Genomic DNA, 22,250 nt, shown 5'->3' with positions numbered 1-22,250 from the left:
CATTCTGGCCATTGAACCCAAAGAACATCAAAACATAACCTTTGGATTATAATACTAATTATATGTACTATTTATATATTTATAGATTTTCTTCTAACCAATTCATATACTTATTTTTTATTCTAATGCCGAGTTTTAAATACAATGGTGACGCCATGAACGATAGAGCTCCGTGGATTCCATCCTCCATATGGTCATGAGCAACTTTAACTCCAACATTTTATTTATAGATTTTCTTCTAACCAATTCATATACTTATTTTTTATTCTAATGCCGAGTTTTAAGTACAATGGTGACGCCATGAACGATACAGCTCCGTGGATTCCATCCTCCATATGGTCATGAGCAACTTTAACTCCAACATTTTGAAGTCGTGTGACATACATAAGTGCATCGTCTCTCAGGACATCATGTTCACAGGTGACGATATAAGTTAATGGCAAATTTTGCAACTGGGAATCATCAACTAACAAAGGTGATATCCTAGAATCCATAAGTTCCGGATACGAAGAGTTAAGGTTTCCAAGGATTGGTTCAGTATAAACATGGTTCTTTCTATATTTCTCAGGAAGGAGGATACTCCAGTTAACAAACTTGAACAGATGTCTTGATCCCTGAGGCATATGTTGGTTTTTTTTCATTGCCTGGGGCAGATCTTGATCTTTAGTCAAATATAGGCATCCAAATTTAATCGTCATATCCCTTGACAAAATCGGACCACGTTCATATTCTTGGTGAGACGGCACGAAGGTATCAGCTCCCTGTAAGCCAGGGTAAATTAAAGCTTGTGCCTTAATTTTATTTTTGAATTCTGGATCATTCCGTAGCTAAAAATATATATAATAAAATGTGAATGAGTCAATGGCCTTCAAACTAAGGAGTGAGAGTCCTTACTTCAATCACATAAGTAGTTATGAGAGAAATAAAGTTATAAAACTGGCACAGTACCTAATGATTACTCTTATAATACTTATAAATTATATTAGGAACATGAAAATGTGTCATTTCACTTTCATTAGTAATCACACACATTTATTCACATATAACTGCCAAGTAGAAATATAATGAGATTTCTAGGGAAGATGGCAAATTATGTATGTTTAAAAATCATTTTTTGACCTAAAGTAACCTGAGAGAAAAGAATAAGTATAATAATAAAATACCAATGCTCAAACTCATGTATTAACCAAATTTAAAAGGAAATGTACCAAAAGAAATATTTCTACTAAGCAATTCACCTTCAGGACAAAATAGTGTAGTGTGGTGGAAAGTAAGGAGAGTAATTTATAAAAAGTTGAAGAGCAGGAAAAGATATGGAAGAGTGTATTTGCAGCCTCTCTTTCTTAACAGAGATGTGAAGCATACCGAGGGCTCAGTTATGGGGTGAGAAGAACCACCGTACGTTTCCCTCTCCTTTTCTTTTATAATCCTACATACTATAGCAGAGAACATAGAATTAACCTCCCAGGAGCAATTGCCCAAGCTACAAGCCAGCTTCTGCAACAACAACATCTGGACAAATGGGTATATTTGCTGCCATTGCACATAAAAGTTTGGAATCTGGAGGGTGCTTCTCAAAGTCAAACCCTCAGTCAAGTAGCTCACTTAGACCAAATGAGATAATTTCATTAAAATCTCAGTAGCACACCATAATTGCAAATTATATTTGACAAACTCCAAAATGCACAATGTACAGTAGGTCCCACAAATTCAAAAATAAAATGAGGAAAGATAAAGTTCTCTAACAGAATCTCTCCCAAGCCCTTGATTCTTCACCAGTACTCTCAGACAGATAATCTACTAAACAAACTGGATCATCTCATAAGTGGAACGGAAGAAACAACAGTGAGTACAGAAACAAAAATTAGGCAGAGAGATTCAACTGATGTCTTCTCAGGCTGGTAGCAGAAGTGATCTCAAAAGATAAGTTAGCAGACTGCTGGTTCTAGAGGCATACAGAGACAGGCATTAAATCTTTTTCCTTTCCAAGTTACATTGAAATATAGAAGAAACTTAGAAGTTAAGTGAAGTCCATAGAAGTTTTGGGAATAAAAAGCAAGAACTATGGCTTTCTCAGTAGGAGTTGCACAACTCCTCAAGCTTTAAATAAAAAGAAACAAGAAGCAGCACCAGGAGATGAAGATGTTAGCTTAAAGAGAAAGGATAACAGGGAGAACGCATGGGCAAGATGAAGGTGGCATGTGTCACTACCACTATATGTTATGTTTTGAGCCACTGGTGTCCCTTCCTCTGCCAATGCCACCATGCTGAAGCCACTATACTTAGATGATAAGAATATCTTTCCTTCTCTCTAAACACTCAGTAAAATCACCTTCCTTTATTATAAGCCCCAGAGCAGTGCTTCCTAATGTCCTAAGAGGCTCTTATAAGCCATATGCCAAATCCCTCAGAGATGCTCTGATGGCCTGGACCTTCCATTAGGGGTCTTTCTTCACTTGAGGGGACATTTATAGGAGGCTTTACAATGCCTGAATTACCTGGGACTTTGGCACCCTTAGGAGCAGAAATGAAAGTCCCATCATGGGACAAGTCAGACAGATTGCAAGCTCTAAACCTAACCTGAAGAACGTGATAATCTCCAGGGTGTTAGAAGGGGAAAATGGTCACCAAAACCTCTGCTATTTCAAGAACTTTTCACATCTGAATTCCTTTGATGAGGTCACGTCTGTGCTTTGTAGGAAGGCTGTAGCTAACAACAAAAAGCCACTTTGTGGGTGTTAAACTCTTTACAAACACAGAGATCCCTCTGCCCAACACCAGACCTGGTGTCAGAACCTTGGAAGTAAAGAACTTCAGTTGCCTAAGGATGGTTAACCCCCATCTCCTTGACTAAAATATTTTCTGAACTTGGGAAGCAAGAACAGAATAAATAGTGTCTACAATGATTCGAGTTATTTCTAGATTGTTTTTCTAGGAGGCAGGGGTAGAGCTTCAGTGTTCTCTCCAGAGAAATGGAGTGGTAGAGGTGGCAACAGTCAAGCCAGGGCATGCTTGTGACACTGATGGTGGCTGGCAAAGTAGGATCCAAGGCTCAGGAACCACCACATGGAAGACGGCAGGGAGAGGGCCCACTGCAGGGTAGGAGCAGTGCTGGCTTCGGGACCCCCGGGCTGCTACAGAATGGTAGCTGAGCTGAGTTCTCTAGGTAGTTTTTTTAAAAAAAAAAACTCCATTATATGTCCTTAATATTCTTCTCTGGCATGCCAAATAATTTGCCATAATCTCCTTTTCTAATGTGCCAATTTATTTTGTCCAAATGCTTCAATCTTAATATCCCTAAGGCCTCGCTTATGTCACCTGCTGACCCAGCACCCAATGTTCTTCCCTATTCCTCTGGCTTCTTTCAAGACTCAAGCCAGATTCAATCTTCCTCAATAAACTGGTAAAGAACAAGCTCTCAAATCATCCAAAGTTGGCAGCTTCACACCAGCCACAGCCACCATGTTATCAGTCTGGCATAAATCTTTTTATGTATTTTAGTACATATTTAAATTTTACCCATAAACATGTATATGTATGATTGTACTTATAAGTACCTGATCAAAATAATCACTTCCCTTTCTAAACTCACAGATCAATTCATCTCAGTCTTTTTCAGGCCAATTTTAATTTCTGTCTTAAAAGTATATGTAGTGTTATGCCTTAAAACTATATGCAGTGTTATGTCCAAGGTAGTACCTCTTATTCTTTCCAATAGATTTTGAATTCCATTAATCCGGACACTATGCCTGATTCATTGTAATGTCTATCTGTCCACTGTCCTTCTATTTTCCCCACTATCTATATGGGAAATATATTAATTTTATGTGTTATATATTTATTAATATTTATATTATATTTTCTATAATTTATTAGTATTACATAGCATATATATTACATATGGAAAATACATATTACATAACTTATAATAAATATAATGAGAAAAATGGAAGGATGGATGAATTAATATTGTTATTCAGCTTTCTATTCTTTAAACAGGATAACAGGACACTGTCCTGTAACCAGAAAACAATATTGAAAAAGTAGTATCAGGCATATGGCAAGTAGGTTCCTCCGGTAACCCTTTAACCCTTGATTACTGAGGAATGTATGGCTTCATTCACTTATCCTAGTGCCATATGAACTCAAAGAGGACAGGCTGATCAGAACATATGGGAAGAAAGAAGCAGTGGTGGACCACACAGTACTGAAGGGAGAACGGAGAGTGTTGAAAGTGGGCATGGACATCAAACGAATGGGATGTGTTTCTTGCCTCATGCACAACCAGGATGTGTCTGAGTGATTTGGAAATGATTTATTGAACTAGGGATGTGATTACTTTGGAAACAAATAGAAACCAAAATACAAGGTCAAAAAGGTCAAGAAATCAGATCCAGCATGTCATAATCTTACTCTTGCTGTTTGGGAGAAAACTGAAACTGTACAATTCATTATTTTGTCTCTATAATTAGGACCTTTTAGCAACTCAGGAAATAAGACCTAGGGCTGCATTCAAGACAACCTGTCCTTACTCAGAAAGTTCCCAAAGCACTCCAGTTACAACACATGAATATTATGCAATTCAACTTTAATATAAATGAATCACTGTGCTCCTCCCTATTGAACCAACCCAATTTTAGTCTCTAACTCTTTGTATTAGTTGTTAATCATACTTTCTAGATTAGTGTGATCAAAAAACTGGTTTACTAACACTAAAGTAAAGCTTAATACCCCCCCACCCCCATAGAGTTGGCTTCCAGTGCATGTGCCAAGTGTAGTCACCCAGTCACCCAAGACCTCCTGCTTTCAGAAGAACCCCATGCTTCATTAAGAGCTTAGCAGTCACAATCTGGAAATTCTTAATAATTTCGTCTTTTAACTTGTGCTTCAGAATTAAAGTCTGATAAGACAATGAATCATGCACATGAGCAGAAGAGATAGCATATGTTTTTCTACCCTGTTTGCATATAAAATTCCCAATTGATAAGTGTTTTGCACAACATACTTTACTTTTATTCTCTTTGAATCTTTCCTAACTCCCATGCATCATGGACTACGGAATCTGTGCCCATACTCCCTATCACCATGTCTGTTGCTAAATAAGCACAGGTGTTGATAGCCTCAAGGGGCCTAGAATTTCACTGCAACCAGAACTCACTTTATATATTTTTTTCTTTTTGTTTGTTTTTAAAGTCAGAACTGACTTTAAATACAGAAGAAATGAGAACAACCAATAAATTCCATCATATCCTTTCTTACTCATGTTCCCTGTATGAGCCAACCACTTACAATGAAAATGATTACATAGAAAGAAAGATAAAGATGAGGAAAATCACAGTTCTTTTTATTTTCAATCCTTTCTTATTCATCAGTAAGCTGAATGTAGAGAGTGTTAGTAGAATGTTCGCATATCTAAACTGAAATAAACAATTTTATATGTATTTCCATTCGTCTGTAAGAACAAAATACACATGCGTGTATAAGCTACAAAACGCCAGTGATTCTGCATATGAGTTAAATGTGCTTGTATTTGCATTTTAAACTGGCATCACATAAGTATGAGCTGTGAAATTCATAATAATAAATTGAAATTATATATATCTGTACCTAGATGGTAATTACCTCTATTATGCTTTACAAGTTAAAAAAAAGATTAATAAAGGAAAAAGCTTCATGTATTAATACCTTTTTTAAAAAGCAACTTTTCTTGCTTTTTATAGAAGGGACCCTGCATTTTCATTTGGCACTGGCCTCACTAGTAATTTGTCCAGCTCCCCAGTATCTGAGATTGAAAGCAGCTTTTAGGGCCAGGTTAAGACAGGCCTTCTGTGTCCTGATAGAAGCTTGCATCCTATGATTGGAGTGTAGTAAATCTGTTGAAAATCCTTTGCCACAGACCTGGAAAGAGATTGTGAGGAATGAATTAAAGCAATAGGAATGAAGAAGGGAAGATTTGTGAGATATTAAAAATTAGAATGATTAGTACTTTCTGATTAGACAGGTGCTGAGAGAGAATGTGAGGTGTATGATGATCAGCTGGCCGCTAGTTAAAAATTTTCAGGAACTACATCTTAAAGAGAAAGTACAAATTGGTCTGATACCTTTAACACACCAATTGCATTTATATATATATATATATATATATATATATATATACACACATATACATATATTTTTTCCTTTTAAAAGTACTCGTATATGCATCTCATGAACATGATCTACGCTCTATGTCCTTAACATGCTAATAATTTTCTTAATAATCTTGATATCTGTACTTACTATCCCATAACTTCATAGCACCTGGTTGCCATCTTCCATTGACCTCTTTAGATTGGGTAGTTTTAGTTTTTGGTTTTTCCCCTGCCGGGCTTTTGGTTCTATTTTGCCTCAGACTGTTTTTCATCTCTCCTTTAAATCCACACCCAATGGGGCCTGTGGCCCCACCCCGAGGGGGATATGTTAATTGGGTGCAGATGCAACGTGCTGGTAAGTACTGCTCTATGACTTTAATTTCTGCTCAGAGGGGTCTGTAGCACTCAACTGCTCCCATTGCCTTTACTGGTCTTTCAGTGTGATAGCTTCCACGGACACCTGTAGCTGGTGTTTACAACGCTGCCGAACATCTGAAGCAATACTGAACATGCTCTCATGTTTCAAACGGCTCTGAGGTTATCCACCTGGACATAGCTCTTTTCTGAGATAGACGTCCTTTTGAAGAACTGTATTTTATTCCCTGAGTCAAGTACCTCACAATCCCTGAGCCTTCCCTACTCCACCTGTAGACCTTGGCACTGATTTACAAATGCATCTGACATTTATCCGGTGGTTTGGGCATGTAGTATTTGAAGTTCTCCAAGTCTCACCCTCCCACGTACAGCCATGGAAAGAGAGACGTACACAAAATATTCATTCAGTACTTGACCTAGTGAGAAATCTTTCTCACCTTAATGATCAGTTCTTCTCTTTTTCATCCAGAATATCCAATTGAGTTCCTGCCCCCATTAATTTCCCTTTCCCATTGGCTCCCTGGCTCCTCCCATTTATTCCAGCATGAAGAAAGTCTGACAATGTTTAAATAAACAATGGGCTACCATGGATGAACGTGGTGAGAGAAGTATTTTGGCTTTATCCCAGGACACACACTCAACCCACGCTGAGTGCTAGAGGACTTTCACCTGGGGCTTTCTAGGGTGCTCAGTATCATCAAACTGCTGCCGAGCTGACTCCATCTTACTACCTACGGATTCATCCTTCCCATCCCTGCTTCCTGCTTCTCCCAAGCAATCTCACATTCCACTCTGTGTCCCTGAAGCAGGGCATGAAAACAGTCTCACATTCAAAAGCATACTCATGATGATATGATATTGAAGTCCAGTATACAACCTAACAGTGGGGAAGAGACTGAATGGCAGTATCATCCAGTGTTTGAAAGTACAGGCTTTGGAGTCCTTCACATGTTAGTTTTGATGCCAGAGGAATGGGCTGGGAGGTCCAATAGTCATCCTCAACCCATCCTGTCCTCTTACCAGGTTCTTGACTTCACCACAGGAAAGAATTCAAGAGCAGAGTCACAGTGGAAAGTGAGAACAGGTTTAATGTAATGAATAAGAGATACAGATTCCACAGAGAAAGTGCAGCCTAGCTCCAGAGACTGAGCAGGGTCCACACCAAGTCAAATACAAAAGTGAGAAATACATATTTAAAGTTCAGTACAGAGTGCAGGCTGGCTCAAGAGAGTGAGCAGCTGCTTGCTGAAAGTAAGCTTGATACAAAAAGAAAGAAATATGTGCTCTGCAGGCAGAGTGTGGACTGGCTCCAGGAGAGTAAGCAACAGCCCCGCCTCCTGCCATGATTCAGCTTTTATAGTTTCACCATCGAATATATATTCATGTTATCTAATGAATATTCAATTAAGGGGTGGTTCCCTGCTATGTCACATAGTCTTTCACATGCTCAGTTGGTTTCTTTGTGGCGCATGTCCACTGGTCAAATCCCATCACAGGCACCAGGCCTATTCAAGAATCTTCTGTGATCTTCAGCACCTCTAGTGGAAGGTCATTCAAAGGACAAATTCCCTTCCACTGTTTGGTCACTGGGATCATATAAGCTGGTATAAATTCCTTTTACTGAGCATACTCAGCTACCTAACTTGCATAAGTCAGCCCCTCCTGGTCTCAATCACCCCATGTTGGTGCTAGAAATGGGTCTAACTAGCAACAGTAACTCTCCCCTAGGGGAGGGCAAAGAGGAGGGGCTTGAGATCCTGGGGAGTGGTTTGAAACACAGAGGTGTGTCCTGAAACCCAAGCCCAGGGAAACTGAGCACCTCTTATATCAGTGTGAGTCCTGGGTGTGCATGTATTAATTTAATGATTAATTTGCCTAACCTTTCAAAGCCTCAGTTTCCTGATCTCTAAAATGGAGATAATATTAGTCAATAATGCATAGAGTCTTTGTGTGGTGAAAATGAGGTGGTTCTCATGAAGAGTACCAGGAATATAGTAAGTGTTCAATAAATACTAACTATATTTAGTATTATTCCTAGAGGCAATGGAAAATAATTATCTTTCCTAAAAATGTTTATGTTCTAGCCTGACCACTGGCTTGGTTCCATTTTTGTTTGACAAGACATAGGTGAAGTCTGATGGGGTTTGGCAGGTGAAAAGGTATAGTAAATGTCAAATTAAAATAAGAATAATAATTGAATTCAGTTTCATAAGATATTAAAGCATATCAAAGACCATAATGTGAGTAACACAGAGGTACTGGTGTATTAATAATTTTAGAGGTAGAACAGATCATATGTAGGCATATATAGATAAGAAATATATACTCTACATTATAATAATTATTTTCTCAAATTTCTAAAACAGAAAGTCTTTTGAAACTTAATAGGAATAATAAATAAAAATCATAACCAAATTTTACCAAAAATTTTTTTTTTTTTTTTTTTGTCTTTTTGTCTTTTTTCCGTGTCCGGCAACGGATTGCAACCCTCAGTGTTGCCCCCGTACCGGACCGGGGACCGGCGACGGGATCACAAGCCTCGGCGTTGCTCCCGCGCCTCGCTCAGCCAGTGAGCGGGAGCCGGTCTGTACATGGGATCCGAACCCTCGGACGGGAGCGCCGCCGCGCTTCCCAAGCGGCGCACTATCCAGTGCGCCACCGGGCCGGCCCACCAAAATTTTAAACATTTAAAATTTTCTAAATGTATAAAAATAAAGAAAATTTTTTAAAAACATAAGCCCATTGCCATGTAAAGGATGAACACTCACCAAAATAAATTGCAAACAGTGGTCAATATCTCATCCCAAGAATAAGCATGTATAGAGAACTTACTAAAGAAATAAAATCATTCATAATTTTTATATTGCCAGTAAAAAAATATTCTATTTTACTGGTAATGAAAGAAATGTACATTAAAACCATAGTGGAATAAATATCCCTTTACCTGTGTAAAAAAATGAGATTATTGTAAATATTTATAATTATGTACTGCATGTGGGAATGGAATAAAGCAGACACTTATCTACATTTCTAGTATCTAAACAAATTGGTAAAACTCATTTGGCAAATATTCCTCCCAAGCATTAAACATCAAGTTGTTCTATTTCTGAACATCTATCTTCAGGAAGTAAGACAGTAAGGAAGCTGGGCAGGCCCTGAGAATTTCTCTGCACTATAATTCCCAACAGATTTTGGTAATAATAAGTTTAGTGCTTATCTAAAACTAAGGAGTACACATCTTTTGAGCTCCTGGCTATTTTTTTTTTTTTTTTTTTAGAAAAGCCACTTCCTAATTTGGAAGTCTGATAATAAAAACTTTTCATTTTATTCTTCTCAGAGCCTCTATTTGTATGATGATGTCCCCGTTAAACAGAGCATGAAGACAATAATGCCTGAATTTTTTTTGGCATTTTATGAGCTTTGTATGGATTGATAGATTAAAAATTTATGTTAATTTAATCATAATTTTATGATGGTTTAATAATGGGAGACAAAGTTATCTTAAAATGTGAGATGTCTAGTTTAGAGAAAGGCAGTGAATATTATTGATGTTACTGGAATCATCTCCAAAAACTAAATATATGTACTTTAAAATTATGATATAGAGAGCTCTTGCACACAAACAATAATAGCACATAAGCATTTAACCCCTCACTTCATTCCCCACACTGCTCTGCTTGTTGCAAAGTTCTCCTACACGTCATGTGCCTTCACCTCTTTGTGGACAGCTCTTCTCCTGTCCCCTCTCCCTTTTTCAATTTGTTGCTGCAGACAGAGAAGGTTTTAAATCATGACCAAAACCCCACTTGCCTCGTCTGCTTTAAGATACATTTTTTCTCAAAGCTAAAGACCCAGAGGGGCTCTCAGATCATGAAGACAGGAACAGAATTTAGATTCATGTTCCTCCTTTTACATGCTAAATGGGATGCCAAGAAGTCCTCATCATTCATGGTGGTTTTATTTTATTTTATTTTTCTTAAATAAGAACAACATGATATATATTGAAAAGAGTATCCCTTGGCTTATGTTAATTTTCTTCCATAAAAAAAAAAGAGTTTTGGGGGTGTGAATTATGTATTGAACTGAATTCATTTTTCAAATATATAATTTACTTGGTCAGTTATTATTTAACTACACACAGCAATGGCTTTAACATAGTCCAATTTTCTCTTTTGTCACAGTTGTCATTCTTCTATAAAAGCAGGACACATGGCCCAAATGTTATCTTATGACGTTTTTCAGAGTTTAAAACATGGATTGCAATCATTCCAAATGCTTGGCAGACTTTAGAATTTACCCAAGGAGAGCAGCAAACCCCCTGTCATATTAAATGTCATATAATGTAAGTTCTTAGACATTGCTGTATTTTTCTTAAAATTTGTGGGGTAAATAAGAGACTTATTTACCATTACATTTAGTGTCCCCCCTCAATGCCTTTAAAACCACATCTGTCTAAGGTACAATTATGCAAAAAGAACATAAAGTTGTTTGTTTTTGCCATTTTGGTTTAAAATATAAAACCAATACAAATATTGTAACTGAAATAAAATGATTGTTTTGTGTTAGAATTATAGTATGTGTGTGTTATAAAATATATAACACATAAAACATACCAGTTGAGTCACTGAGGCTGCCAAAGTACCCCCAGAACTATCGCCTGTAATACAGATTCGGGTGGGATCCACTCCATATTTTGCAAGAATTTCATCCTGTAGAAAAAACTTGACCACAGAAATGGTATCTTCAAAGGGAATGGGGAAGTGATATTGAGGAGATAGTCTATAGCTTCAGGGAAAAAAAATCAACAAAGCATTATGATTAAACTTAGGTTGTATATATCCAAGTACAGTATATATCCAATGTGTAAATATATATATCCAATGACAGACCACATACACCACGGTGGTACCATAATATTATAATGGCTATACCACATAGCCCAGGTGTGTATTAGGCTATATACCATATAGGTTTGTTTAAGTACACTCTGTGATGTTCCCACAACAATGAAATCACCTAATGACGCTTTTCTCACAATGTATCCCTGTTGTTAAGTATGCATAACTGTATCTCTCAATTTAACCAACTTCAAATATTTAATTTCATCAATTAAACCTGGGCTTACTAACTTCTGTTTTAAAATAAAAAGTAGATTCTGACATAAAGATTTTTAAGTGTTGATTCTATGGGGAGATGTGAGAAAGAAGGATGTGTCTTCACCCTCATAAAATTGTGGGTAAAATTTTCAGGGAAGAGCAATCAGTAGGCGAGATGTTGTGTAGCATTCATCAGATTCTCAGAGTAGTTGGTGTCTCAAAACAATTTTTTAAAATTGTAAATTGACAATTTGTAACTGTACGAATTTGTGGGATAAAGAGTGATGTTGTGATTTATGAATACAATATGGAATAACGAAATCAAGCTAGATAGGATATTCATCACTTAACATTTTATGTGGTAAGCACATTTGAAATTTACTCCCTTAGCAATTTTACTCTACCAATTATATTCACCATGCCGTGCAATAGAACATCAAAAAAAACAAACAAACCAACCCGTACTCCTGCTGTCTGTACGCTTTGACTACCATCTCCCAATGCCCCCCACCTCTCAGCCTCTGTGACCACCATTCTACTCTCGGCATCTCTGAGTTTGATTGTTTTAGATTCTACATATAAGTGAGAACATGTGCTATTTGTCTTTCTGTGCCAAGCTTATTTCACTTGGTGTAATGTCCTCCCAGTTTATCTATGCAGTCCCAAATAACAGGATTTCCTTCTTTTTTAAGGTTGAATAGTATTCCATTATATATATATATGTATACATACATATATATATATATATATATACACTTCATTTTCTTTATCCATTCATCCATCAATGAACATTTCCATAATTTGGCTATTGTGAATACTGCTGCAATGAACATGCAGTGCAGACAGCTCTTTGACTAACTGATGTCAAATCATTTGGTTAAATACCCCAAAGTGGGGTTGCTGGATCATATGGTAATTCTGTTTTCAGGTAGTTTTCTTTTTTTCTTTTTTTTTTTTTTTTGAGGAAACTCCATAGAGTTTTCCATAATGGCTATACTAATTCACATTGCCACCAACAGTGTACAAGGGTTTTCTTTTCTCCACATCCTCAAAAGTTATTTTTTGTCTTTTTTGACAATAGCCATTATGAAAGGTGTGAGATGATATCTTATTGTGGTTTTAATTTGCATTTCCCTAATGATTATCAATGTTGAGCATTTTTTCATATGTATGTTGGTCATGAATGTGTCTTCCCTTGAGAAAAGTCTATTCAGGTCCCTTGCCCAATTTTTAACTCGGTTTTTTTTGGGGGGGGGGGTTGCTATTGAGCTGTTTGAGCTCCTTGTATGTTTTGGATATTAACTTTTTATCTGATGTATGGCTTGTAAATACTTTCTCACAATCTGTAGGTTGTCTCTGTGCACTGTTAATTGTTTCCTTTGCTGTGCAGAAGCTTTTAAGTTTGATGTAATCCCATTTGCCTATTTTTGCTTTTGCTGCCTGTACTTTTGGGTTTTAAAATTTTCAGAACCATTCTTGGGAGTGCCCAAGAAATTTTAAAAACAAAAAATGTGAAAAAGCAAATGATTTGTAGGTATCTTATATTAGATATTTATTTAGGTCCAAATTCTACACTTGTGTCCTATTTCATATTATGAGCACTACCTGGAAACTTGACTTAAAATAAAAGCTTTGAAATATAAATAATATTTAAGTATAGTAAAGGGTCTTCCTTAGACATTGTGTGTTTGTAAGATGAATTATTACAGCATCTTTTAATGTGCATATATATATATATATATATATATATATATATATGTATGTATACCCACACAAACATTGTCTTCCAAAATAGGAGCACACCTCTATTGGACTGTCTTATTTTTTATTGCTAACTATGGTAGTAATTGTAATATCTATAATTAGAATTAGTGAATGATTTCTCAATACTAAGCATTACATGTTGGCCAGATGACCCTAGAAATTTTATTATATTGTGTTCTGTTTCTAAAATATAAGAATGACAAATATAAATAATTGATAAGATTCTTAAACTAGGTATAACATATGTAACCATTTTAAGAGTATGTTTAAAACGATAACGTTGTATGTTTGGTTAAAACTATAGAGTGAAAAGTAGAGCATCCTAATTAGTATAAATTAGAAATGTCTCTGAAAACATAAGGGATTCTTCTGGTTGCTGTAATGCATCCATAATGAGTAGAACAGCATTGTATTCTACTTGTGTGTTCTATTTGACCCCTTTAGGTTCTCACAAGAAATTACCCTCTGTTCTCTTTCCAGCATCAGGCTAGAAGTCTCTAAGTATATTTCTGCACTCTGGAATTGACAGGAGATGGAAAAAATATTTTATCCTGAGGATGATGGTTTTAGTAGTACAGAGTACACCTGAATAAGACAGAAAGTATTGGACACTTACTAGTCTTTCTGGTATATTTTTGGAAATTCAGGAAAAAATTGTAAAAGCTACTAATATCTCTCATTTTGAGAAAGACTTGAAATTCTCAGACAGTTCCAACATTTGTCACCTGATGTTCCTCCACCTAAAATTCATCTTTTTATTACCAGCTCAACCAAAACTCAACATTTCAAATGTGTAATGGGTAACTAAGCTCCTTCTTTCCAGGTATATCACATGGAGATTAAACTAGGTCCTTCTAGGATCTGAGTTTTATGTTCCTAGAAATTATCACAGTTGTGTTGCCAAAGATATTCACCCTGTGGTGCCTCTCAGAGGTCTCTATAATGGCAGAGATTGGTTTCCTTTGAGGAGGCATGAGTATTATCATGCTAATAAAAGTTATTAATATAAACCACAAATATTTATGATCCAAGTCATTTTTGAGGTTTGGGTGACTTGCTTTGGAAATCAAATCTATTTTGTGAGGACAAGGATCATAGTATTTTTTTAAAAATAATTATCTTACTCCACTCCCACAACGACAGCATCAAGTTTGTTTGCCGTGAATCTGTTCAGGACGTCATAAGGTGTCTGCTCTGAAATGAGAGAAATAAATATAAAGGTGTACCCTGTAAATAAAGACCAATAAAAAACACCCACACTTGTCAAATGTAATAGAAATATGGATCGTGATTAATTGGTGGAATCCCTATAATCCCCACTTGTTATCATGTGGAAAGGATCTCTTGTCCACAAAACAAAACCGTCTCAATCCTCCATTCTAGGGGCTGTTAATCTTTCCATGGTGAATCAAGTTTTTATTCCACTTCTGACACATGTATGTTAAAGTTTAAAAAATTATAGAGACAAGTCTCGAAGAAAAAGTTTTATTTGGGAATAGGGCATTGCAATGAAAATATGTGCGCCACAGGACACCTATGTGCATAAAAGAAGACAAAGGGTTTTAAAGGAAGAGACAAGTCTCGAAGAAAAAGTTTTATTTGGGAATAGGGCATTGCAATGAAAATATGTGCTCCACAGGACACCTATGTGCATAAAAGAAGACAAAGGGTTTTAAAGGAAAAGTGATGGAGGACTGCATAATTGTTTTGGGATAATTATCCTTGGCTACAAGGATCAGTAAGAAGGGTGATGCCAGTCTAAGGTTGGACAGACAGCCCACTCCGTCTGCTTCTGAGCGGATGTCCTGGCAGAAGTATTTTTTGTGTAAGTTGCGATGTCCTTTGTGCAAGGTTGTGGTTTGGCAGAGCCCTTCCTGATAATTTTTGTCATCCGGCATTCATGCATGAGAACCCACCATTCATGGCCTTCCCTGGCTCTTTTTGTCAGGGCTATTATTAATATATATTTTTTAACATGTTGACTCTGACAACTTTCATAGTTACGTGTTAGCTACAAATCGCACCATTTCTGATTTAACATTTAAAACATCTAGTTCAGTTCAGTTTTTCTGAACCTGAAGTCAGGTCCTTCAGTAATTTAAAATTTAAATTTTTAATTTACTACTTGAATGTCTCATTCTATGCTGTCAATATAAGTTCATTTAATAATAAAGTTTTTTAAACAAAAATCTTATTTAATATTTTTATGATTTTATTTGCCAAGCTGTGTATGAAGAAATATGTATGAACCATGATTGATATAGTCTTCTTTCTTTCTGCTAAAATATATGCACAAGCTTACAAAAATAACTACTACATTAACAAATGTTCTGATAATTTTATATATATATATATATACATATGCATAATATATTTTACTATAAATATATATAATGTGCAACACACACACAAATAAAATGCACGTAGTACAACTTCCCCAGGCAAACACTCACATGTAAATAAAATGCACTTACTGCAACTTCCCAAGACAAATGCACCACCATGAAGAAAAATTACAGCTGGTCTCTGTCTTTTTGACTTCCATTTTGGCAAGTACAAACGTACCGGAATGTCCATAAAGGTTGTGTCAGTCACTGTAATGTTTTCATCTGAAACTGGTTTTGTAAAATCCATTTTCATTAATGTGAAAAAAAGTTCTTCATGTCTGATAAGACCTATATTTTCAAATAATATAGCCTGCCAAAGCAAAACAAAATTTAAAACATTGAACGTTTTGATTTTTAGTAACATCAAATGTATATAAAGAGGTCATAAAAAAAATGAAGAGTAAATAATATAATAACACTATAGTTTTATTGCATATACCAACACATGTATTACTGTGTTGGAGAAGTCTTAAGTATGTAGTGTTTTAGAATAAGAATAATCTTATTTAAAGCCATCAGTTTACTGGCAGTGAATTTTATGTTGGTCTAGTTATTTTTTTTTCTTTATTTTTATAGCAATTTTAGCTTTACAGAGAAATTGAGCAGAAAGTGCGTATACTTCCCATACCCTTCCCCCACATACCAATCTTATTTAAAGCCATCAGTTTACTGGCAGTGAATTTTATGTTGGTCTAGTTATTTTTTTCTTTATTTTTATAGCAATTTTAGCTTTACAGAGAAATTGAGCATAAAGTGCGTATACTTCCCATACCCTTCCCCCACATACCTGGTCTAGCTATTTCTTAATTGTAGACTTTTATCTGAAAAAATTATCTGAGAAATAACGGATCTTGTATTTTTTTATGCAGAATCCCAATATTTTATTTTATTTTATTGTTCACTCAATTTAAAAATTTTAAAAGACATCTGGTTACCACATTACTAATAGCCTGAATTTCCATTTTTTTTCTTCCAACTATAAATAGGCTCCTTTTCTTTTCCTTAAAATCACTTGGAGGAAAAGCCTATTTTTTTTATGCCATTGAAATAAAGCTCTCTTTAGTATTTCTAGCAAATTTTCTAACAGCTTTGTAACTTGTCACTAAATAGTTCACATGAAAGGAATCCTGTAATACAGTGTGGCACTAGAACGTTACAGAGCATTTATTATACTTGTCTGAGATGCTAAGATTTACCAGGTGTTAAAGATCATCTGATCAAAGTTAAGCAGCTAGTAACTGGCAAAGCAAGATGTAAACCTATTTTTCTAGGTCAGTGTTAATATGTTCCTCTCTATGTAAGTTATTGCTAAATTATGTTTTTTAAAAAAAAAACCAACAAGGGATAAATATCCATAATGTACAAAGAACTCAAGCAATTACACAGTAAAACCTCAAATAACCCAATTAAAAACATGGACAAAGGAGCTGAATAGACATTTTTCAAAGGAAGACATGCAAATGCCCAACAGGTACATGAAAAATGTTCAACATCACTAGTCATCAGGGAAATACAAATTAAAACCACACTGAGATATCACCTCACCCCAGTTAGACTGGCTATAATCAAAAAGATGGTGAATCGCAAATGCTGGCGAGGATGTGGAGAGAAGGGAACACTCCTACACTGTTGTTGGGACTGTAAATTAGTATAACCAGTATGGGAAACAGTATGGAGGTTTCTCAAACAACTACAGATTGATCTTCCATACAATACAGCAATCCCACTTCTGGGTATATACCCAGAATAACAGAAATCATCATGTCAAAGGGATACCCGCACCCCCATGTTCATTGCAGCTGTGTTCACAATAGCTAAGACATGGAACCAACATAAATGTCCATTGATGGATGATTGGATAAGGAAAATGTGGTATATATACACCATGGAATACTACTTTGCCATAAAACAGAATGAACTTCTCCCATTCCCAACAACAGGATGAGCCTGGAGAAACTTATGTTGACTGAAATAAGCAAAGCACAGAGGGATAAATACTGCATGTACTCACTCATATGTGGGAGCTAAGAGAGAAAGAAAGAAGGAAAGAAAGACCACAGTGGTGCGTTGGACTTGCAGAGGGTGAGAGAACATACCTAGGGATACAAAGTAGAGTGGGGGTAAAAGGGGAGAGGGGGAGGGATGTTGGAGATAATAGGGTTGGGGACACAGGGCAGTAAATGTGTCACTTTTAAAATTAACTTTTATAAAAAGAGTTTTGGCTCCTCATCTCTCATAGCTCCTGTGAGAATAGAATAGATACTATCTCTCTATTAAATAATAATCAGCTACCATTCTAAATATTTATAAATGATGTTTTGGAACACATGCCCTCCTATTCTCATCGTAACCCTGCAATATGTTAATTAGATTTCTCAGTTTGCAGCTGAAGAGCTACAAAAGGATTAAGTAAATGCTCTAAGATCTGATTAGCTTTAAAGTTCATGCTTTTTCCCCTACCTTATACTGTCTACAATTTGAATGTGTAACTGCAGAGTATTAAATTTTTTCCACATCATTTTATCAAGAACTGTGATGCTTCTTTTGGTGGAGGGGAATTAACCTTTTTTAAAAATTTATTTATATATTAATATTATTATTTTTAAGAACTGTGATGCTTGCTTCTTTGACATACATTTAAAAATTAACTTCTTTGAATCACTTAAGTTACTGTAATTTAGTCATGACAATAACAAAAGAGTTATTCCTTAGACAAGTAGAAGCTGGTCAACCACTAGCATAATCATTAAAATAATTCTCTCTCAATATTTTGTTTCTAATTGCATGGATATACATAATACATATAGAAGCAAAAGCATAAGATCAATTCTATTTTAGATGTGCAATAGTAAATGTGTCACTTTTAAAATTAACTTTTATAAAAAGAGTTTTGGCTCCTCATCTCTCATTGCTCCTGTGAGAATAGAATAGATACTGACTACCTCTCTATTAAATAGTAATCAGCTACCATTCTAAATATTTATAAATGATGTTTTGGAACACATGCCCTCCTATTCTCATAGTAACCCTGCAATATGTTAATTAGATTTCTCAGTTTGCAGCTGAAGAAAAAGTGCTACAAAAGGATTAAGTAAATGCTCTAAGATCTGATTAGCTTTAAAGTTCATGCTTTTTCCCCTACCTTATACTGTCTACAATTTGAATGTGTAACTGCAGAGTATTAAATTTTTTCCACACCATTTTATCAAGAACTGTGATGCTTCTTTTGGTGGAGGGGAATTAACCTTTTTTAAAAATGTATTTATATATTAATATTATTATTTTTAAGAACTGTGATGCTTGCTTCTTTGACATACATTTAAAAATTAACTTCTTTGAATCACTTCAGTTACTGTAATTTAGTCATGACAATAACAAAAGAGTTATTCCTTAGACAAGTAGAAGCTGGTCAACCACTAGCATAATCATTAAAACAATTCTCTCTCAATATTTTGTTTCTAATTGCATGGATATACATAATACATATAGAAGCAAAAGCATAAGATCAATTCTATTTTAGATGTGCAACATCTTAATTTTATTTTGCATTTAAGAAGGTAAAAGTCAAATTCCACAGTTGCACGTTTTTGGAATGTGCTCATATTGATGAGGAAATAAGCATTAATCCCTCTGAAGTCTAAAGATTTATGAGCTATTCAGGGAAGATAGCATAGTTTCTCTGTAGGACTGACACTTGCTCATTCAACTTTTCCTGTATTTTTCCAGTGAACCAGGTGAGACAAAAGCAATTAACAGAAAAAATGCGAGCCAGGGATGAGTCAGCAGACTTTGGACTTTCAGCAGAAGATGGCTCAGATATCTAGTTTCAGAAATCTGTTGTCTCTTCTGGGTAAAACAGTAGGCAGTTCTTCCTCAAACAGCACGCGTAGCTCTCTCTTCTCTGCTCATTTATTGTTTGCTGCTGTCTTCTCCCTGAGGTTTCCTATTGTCACTATCATCCGTAGGGCCTCCAGATAGTAGCATGTTTTGACAGAAGGAGCATGGTATTTTCAATGTGGTAGATATGAGTTCATATTCCAGCATTGTCACATAAAATTTAAAATCCAGCAATTTAGGATTGAAAATAGGTCTCAAAGTGTGGTCTTGGAACCTCTGTGGGTCTCTGAGACACGTTCAGAGAGTTTGCATAATACTATGACTCTTTCTGCCTTTTTAAAAATCTAATTCCCTCATGAGTATACAGTGAAGTTTTTTAGACACTACAGGACATGTGATACCACAATAGACTAAATGCAAAAGCAGATGTAAGAACCCAGCTAACCATTGTCACATAAAATTTAAAATCCAGCAATTTAGGATTGAAAATAGGTCTCAAAGTGTGGTTTTGGAACCTCTGTGGGTCTCTGAGACACGTTCAGAGAGTTTGCATAATACTATGACTCTTTCTGCCTTTTTAAAAATCTAATTCCCTCATAAGTATACAGTGAAGTTTTTTAGACACTACAGGACATGTGATACCACAATAGACTAAATGCAAAAGCAGATGTAAGAACCCAGCTAATTTCCATAAAGAAAGACATTAAAAAGATCAGCAAAAATGAAAAACAATGCCCCACGATTGTAACTAATTTTTCCTATTTTTAAAAATATATCAGTTATGTTAATTTGTAATGGGATTATTATTATCATTATCATTATCACCACTATCATTAAGTGAATTAATTTCTAATGAGGTTAGTTTTCAATGCAGTTATTATTGATAAATATAACCCCCATAAAAAGCTCTTTGAGGTTCTCAATAACTCAAAGAATGTAAAGAGTTCCTGAAACTAAAAGTATGAAAAGCACTTAAAAAGAGAATGACATTAAAATAGTAAGGGTATTAAACATACATCAAAATGTAAAAACATAATTAATATATACATGTAAGTCTTAACAGAATATATGAGGCCATGTTTCCTCAGAAATGTCAAATACAATGAAGTTATTTAACAATCCCCCAAATTTTCCTTTTAGACAAATCATTTTTTTTATCCTTATCACAATATATGGTCTTTAGATGTGTACTCTTATATCAGCAAGAATTTTTTGTCTCCCTCTGCTTTGCACAGATTTAAGTAAACAACTCAATTATCAATTAAATTAAACATACTAATATTATTTGACTGATTTATCCTAAAAGAAAGCCAAAGTCTTTATCAAAATACTATTTAGATGAAAATTTATATATATTCGTACCAAGGCATACCAATTCCCTGGGGAAAAAGAAAATTACCGTAACTGAAGTCATTTTTATAAGAGCATCCAGGACCCCTACTTTCCAGGGTTCTTCAATGTTTTCTGGCATGGGTGCAGAAATATAATAAGCATAGATAATACAAGACAGTCCAAAGCACAGAGTTTTGTACCCCATGGTATTCTTTTCCCAACCTCTGCACAGTGATGATTTAATATCACCTTATATATACTGAGTGCTAAATAATAGGACAAAGGTAGATGGTAAACTATCTCAAGTAACATGACCATCTTAGCAACAATGAACTTTCAGTTCCAAAAAATTTCAGAGACAGAAGTAGATTAGAGGTTACTAAACCCTGGGGGGAAGGAATAATGAGAAGTTATTGCTTAATGGGTACAGAGTTTATGTTTTGGATGACAAAAAAGTTTTAGAAATAGATTGAGGTGGTGGTTTTACAGCATTGTGAATGTAATTAATGCCATACAATTGTATGTTTAAAATGCCTAAAATGGCAATCCTTATGTTATATATATTTTACCACAATAAAAAAATAGAAAAACAAATTCAGTTCCATGATTAACAGTGACAATAGTAACTGGTTCTGCAATTAACACACTTTTTCTGAGACTAAATTCACAATATATCCCATCGAGTATGATGTCATTAGACAACAACTTAAAATGCTGGCAGAAGTTTTTCTTTCACTCTGTGACACCATCAATGTCCTAGCACAACACACTTTATTAGGCACCTCAGCAGAGCACAAGAAGAATGAGGAAATTCATTTTTCTGATGGCTATTTTGCAAAGATTAGTGAGGAGAGGTTAAAAACAAAACAAAACAAAACCTATCAGGTAACATTTAGTCAACCTCAATGCTAATGCTTTTGGCATAGATTATTAACAAAATTAAAACCCACTGTGATCAACTGAGCTTTAGACAAGAAGAAAGGAAACTGCTATTCTTTTCCAAGTTCCAGAATTGGTTCATCCAATCTGGAAATATTTATGAAATATTTACCTTATGTTAAATTTGAAAATTTTTAATCCGTATAGTTGCATAACCATGGGAAAAGCATGTATTCATTAAGCAAATATTTTTTGTGTGTCTTGTATACTCAGTTCAGTATTAGGCAAGAGGGTTACAGAGTTGATCAATACATGGCATTTGTCCATTCCTTTGTGGAGCTTTTTCTAACTATTTTTCTAATTATTTTCCTAATACAATTTTTTGAAATATAATAGTTTCTTCCTTTGAGATCCCCTCCCAAGTTTCTCCACTAATTTTGCAGGAGAAG

General features: G+C 35.3%; 1 protein-coding gene across 1 annotated transcript; it reads right to left on the bottom strand.

Annotated features, from left to right (window-relative positions):
* Nucleotides 1-224: 224 nt before the first annotated feature.
* LOC103608445 (arylacetamide deacetylase-like 2) lies at nucleotides 225-21,127 on the bottom strand. Its single transcript, XM_008592872.1, has 5 exons — nucleotides 20,990-21,127; nucleotides 15,841-16,063; nucleotides 14,491-14,560; nucleotides 11,120-11,291; nucleotides 225-827 (listed from the first exon to the last, which is right to left on the bottom strand). The coding sequence occupies exons 1-5, from the start codon at nucleotides 21,125-21,127 to the stop codon at nucleotides 225-227; spliced, it is 1,206 nt and encodes a 401-aa protein (XP_008591094.1).
* Between the last annotated feature and the right edge of the window lie 1,123 nt (nucleotides 21,128-22,250).

The sequence above is a fragment of the Galeopterus variegatus genome, unplaced genomic scaffold (genome assembly GCF_000696425.1).
Source record: "Galeopterus variegatus unplaced genomic scaffold, G_variegatus-3.0.2 Scaffold8421, whole genome shotgun sequence".
Taxonomy (NCBI): Eukaryota; Metazoa; Chordata; class Mammalia; order Dermoptera; family Cynocephalidae; genus Galeopterus; species Galeopterus variegatus.
This window is presented reverse-complemented; position numbering and strand designations above follow the sequence as displayed.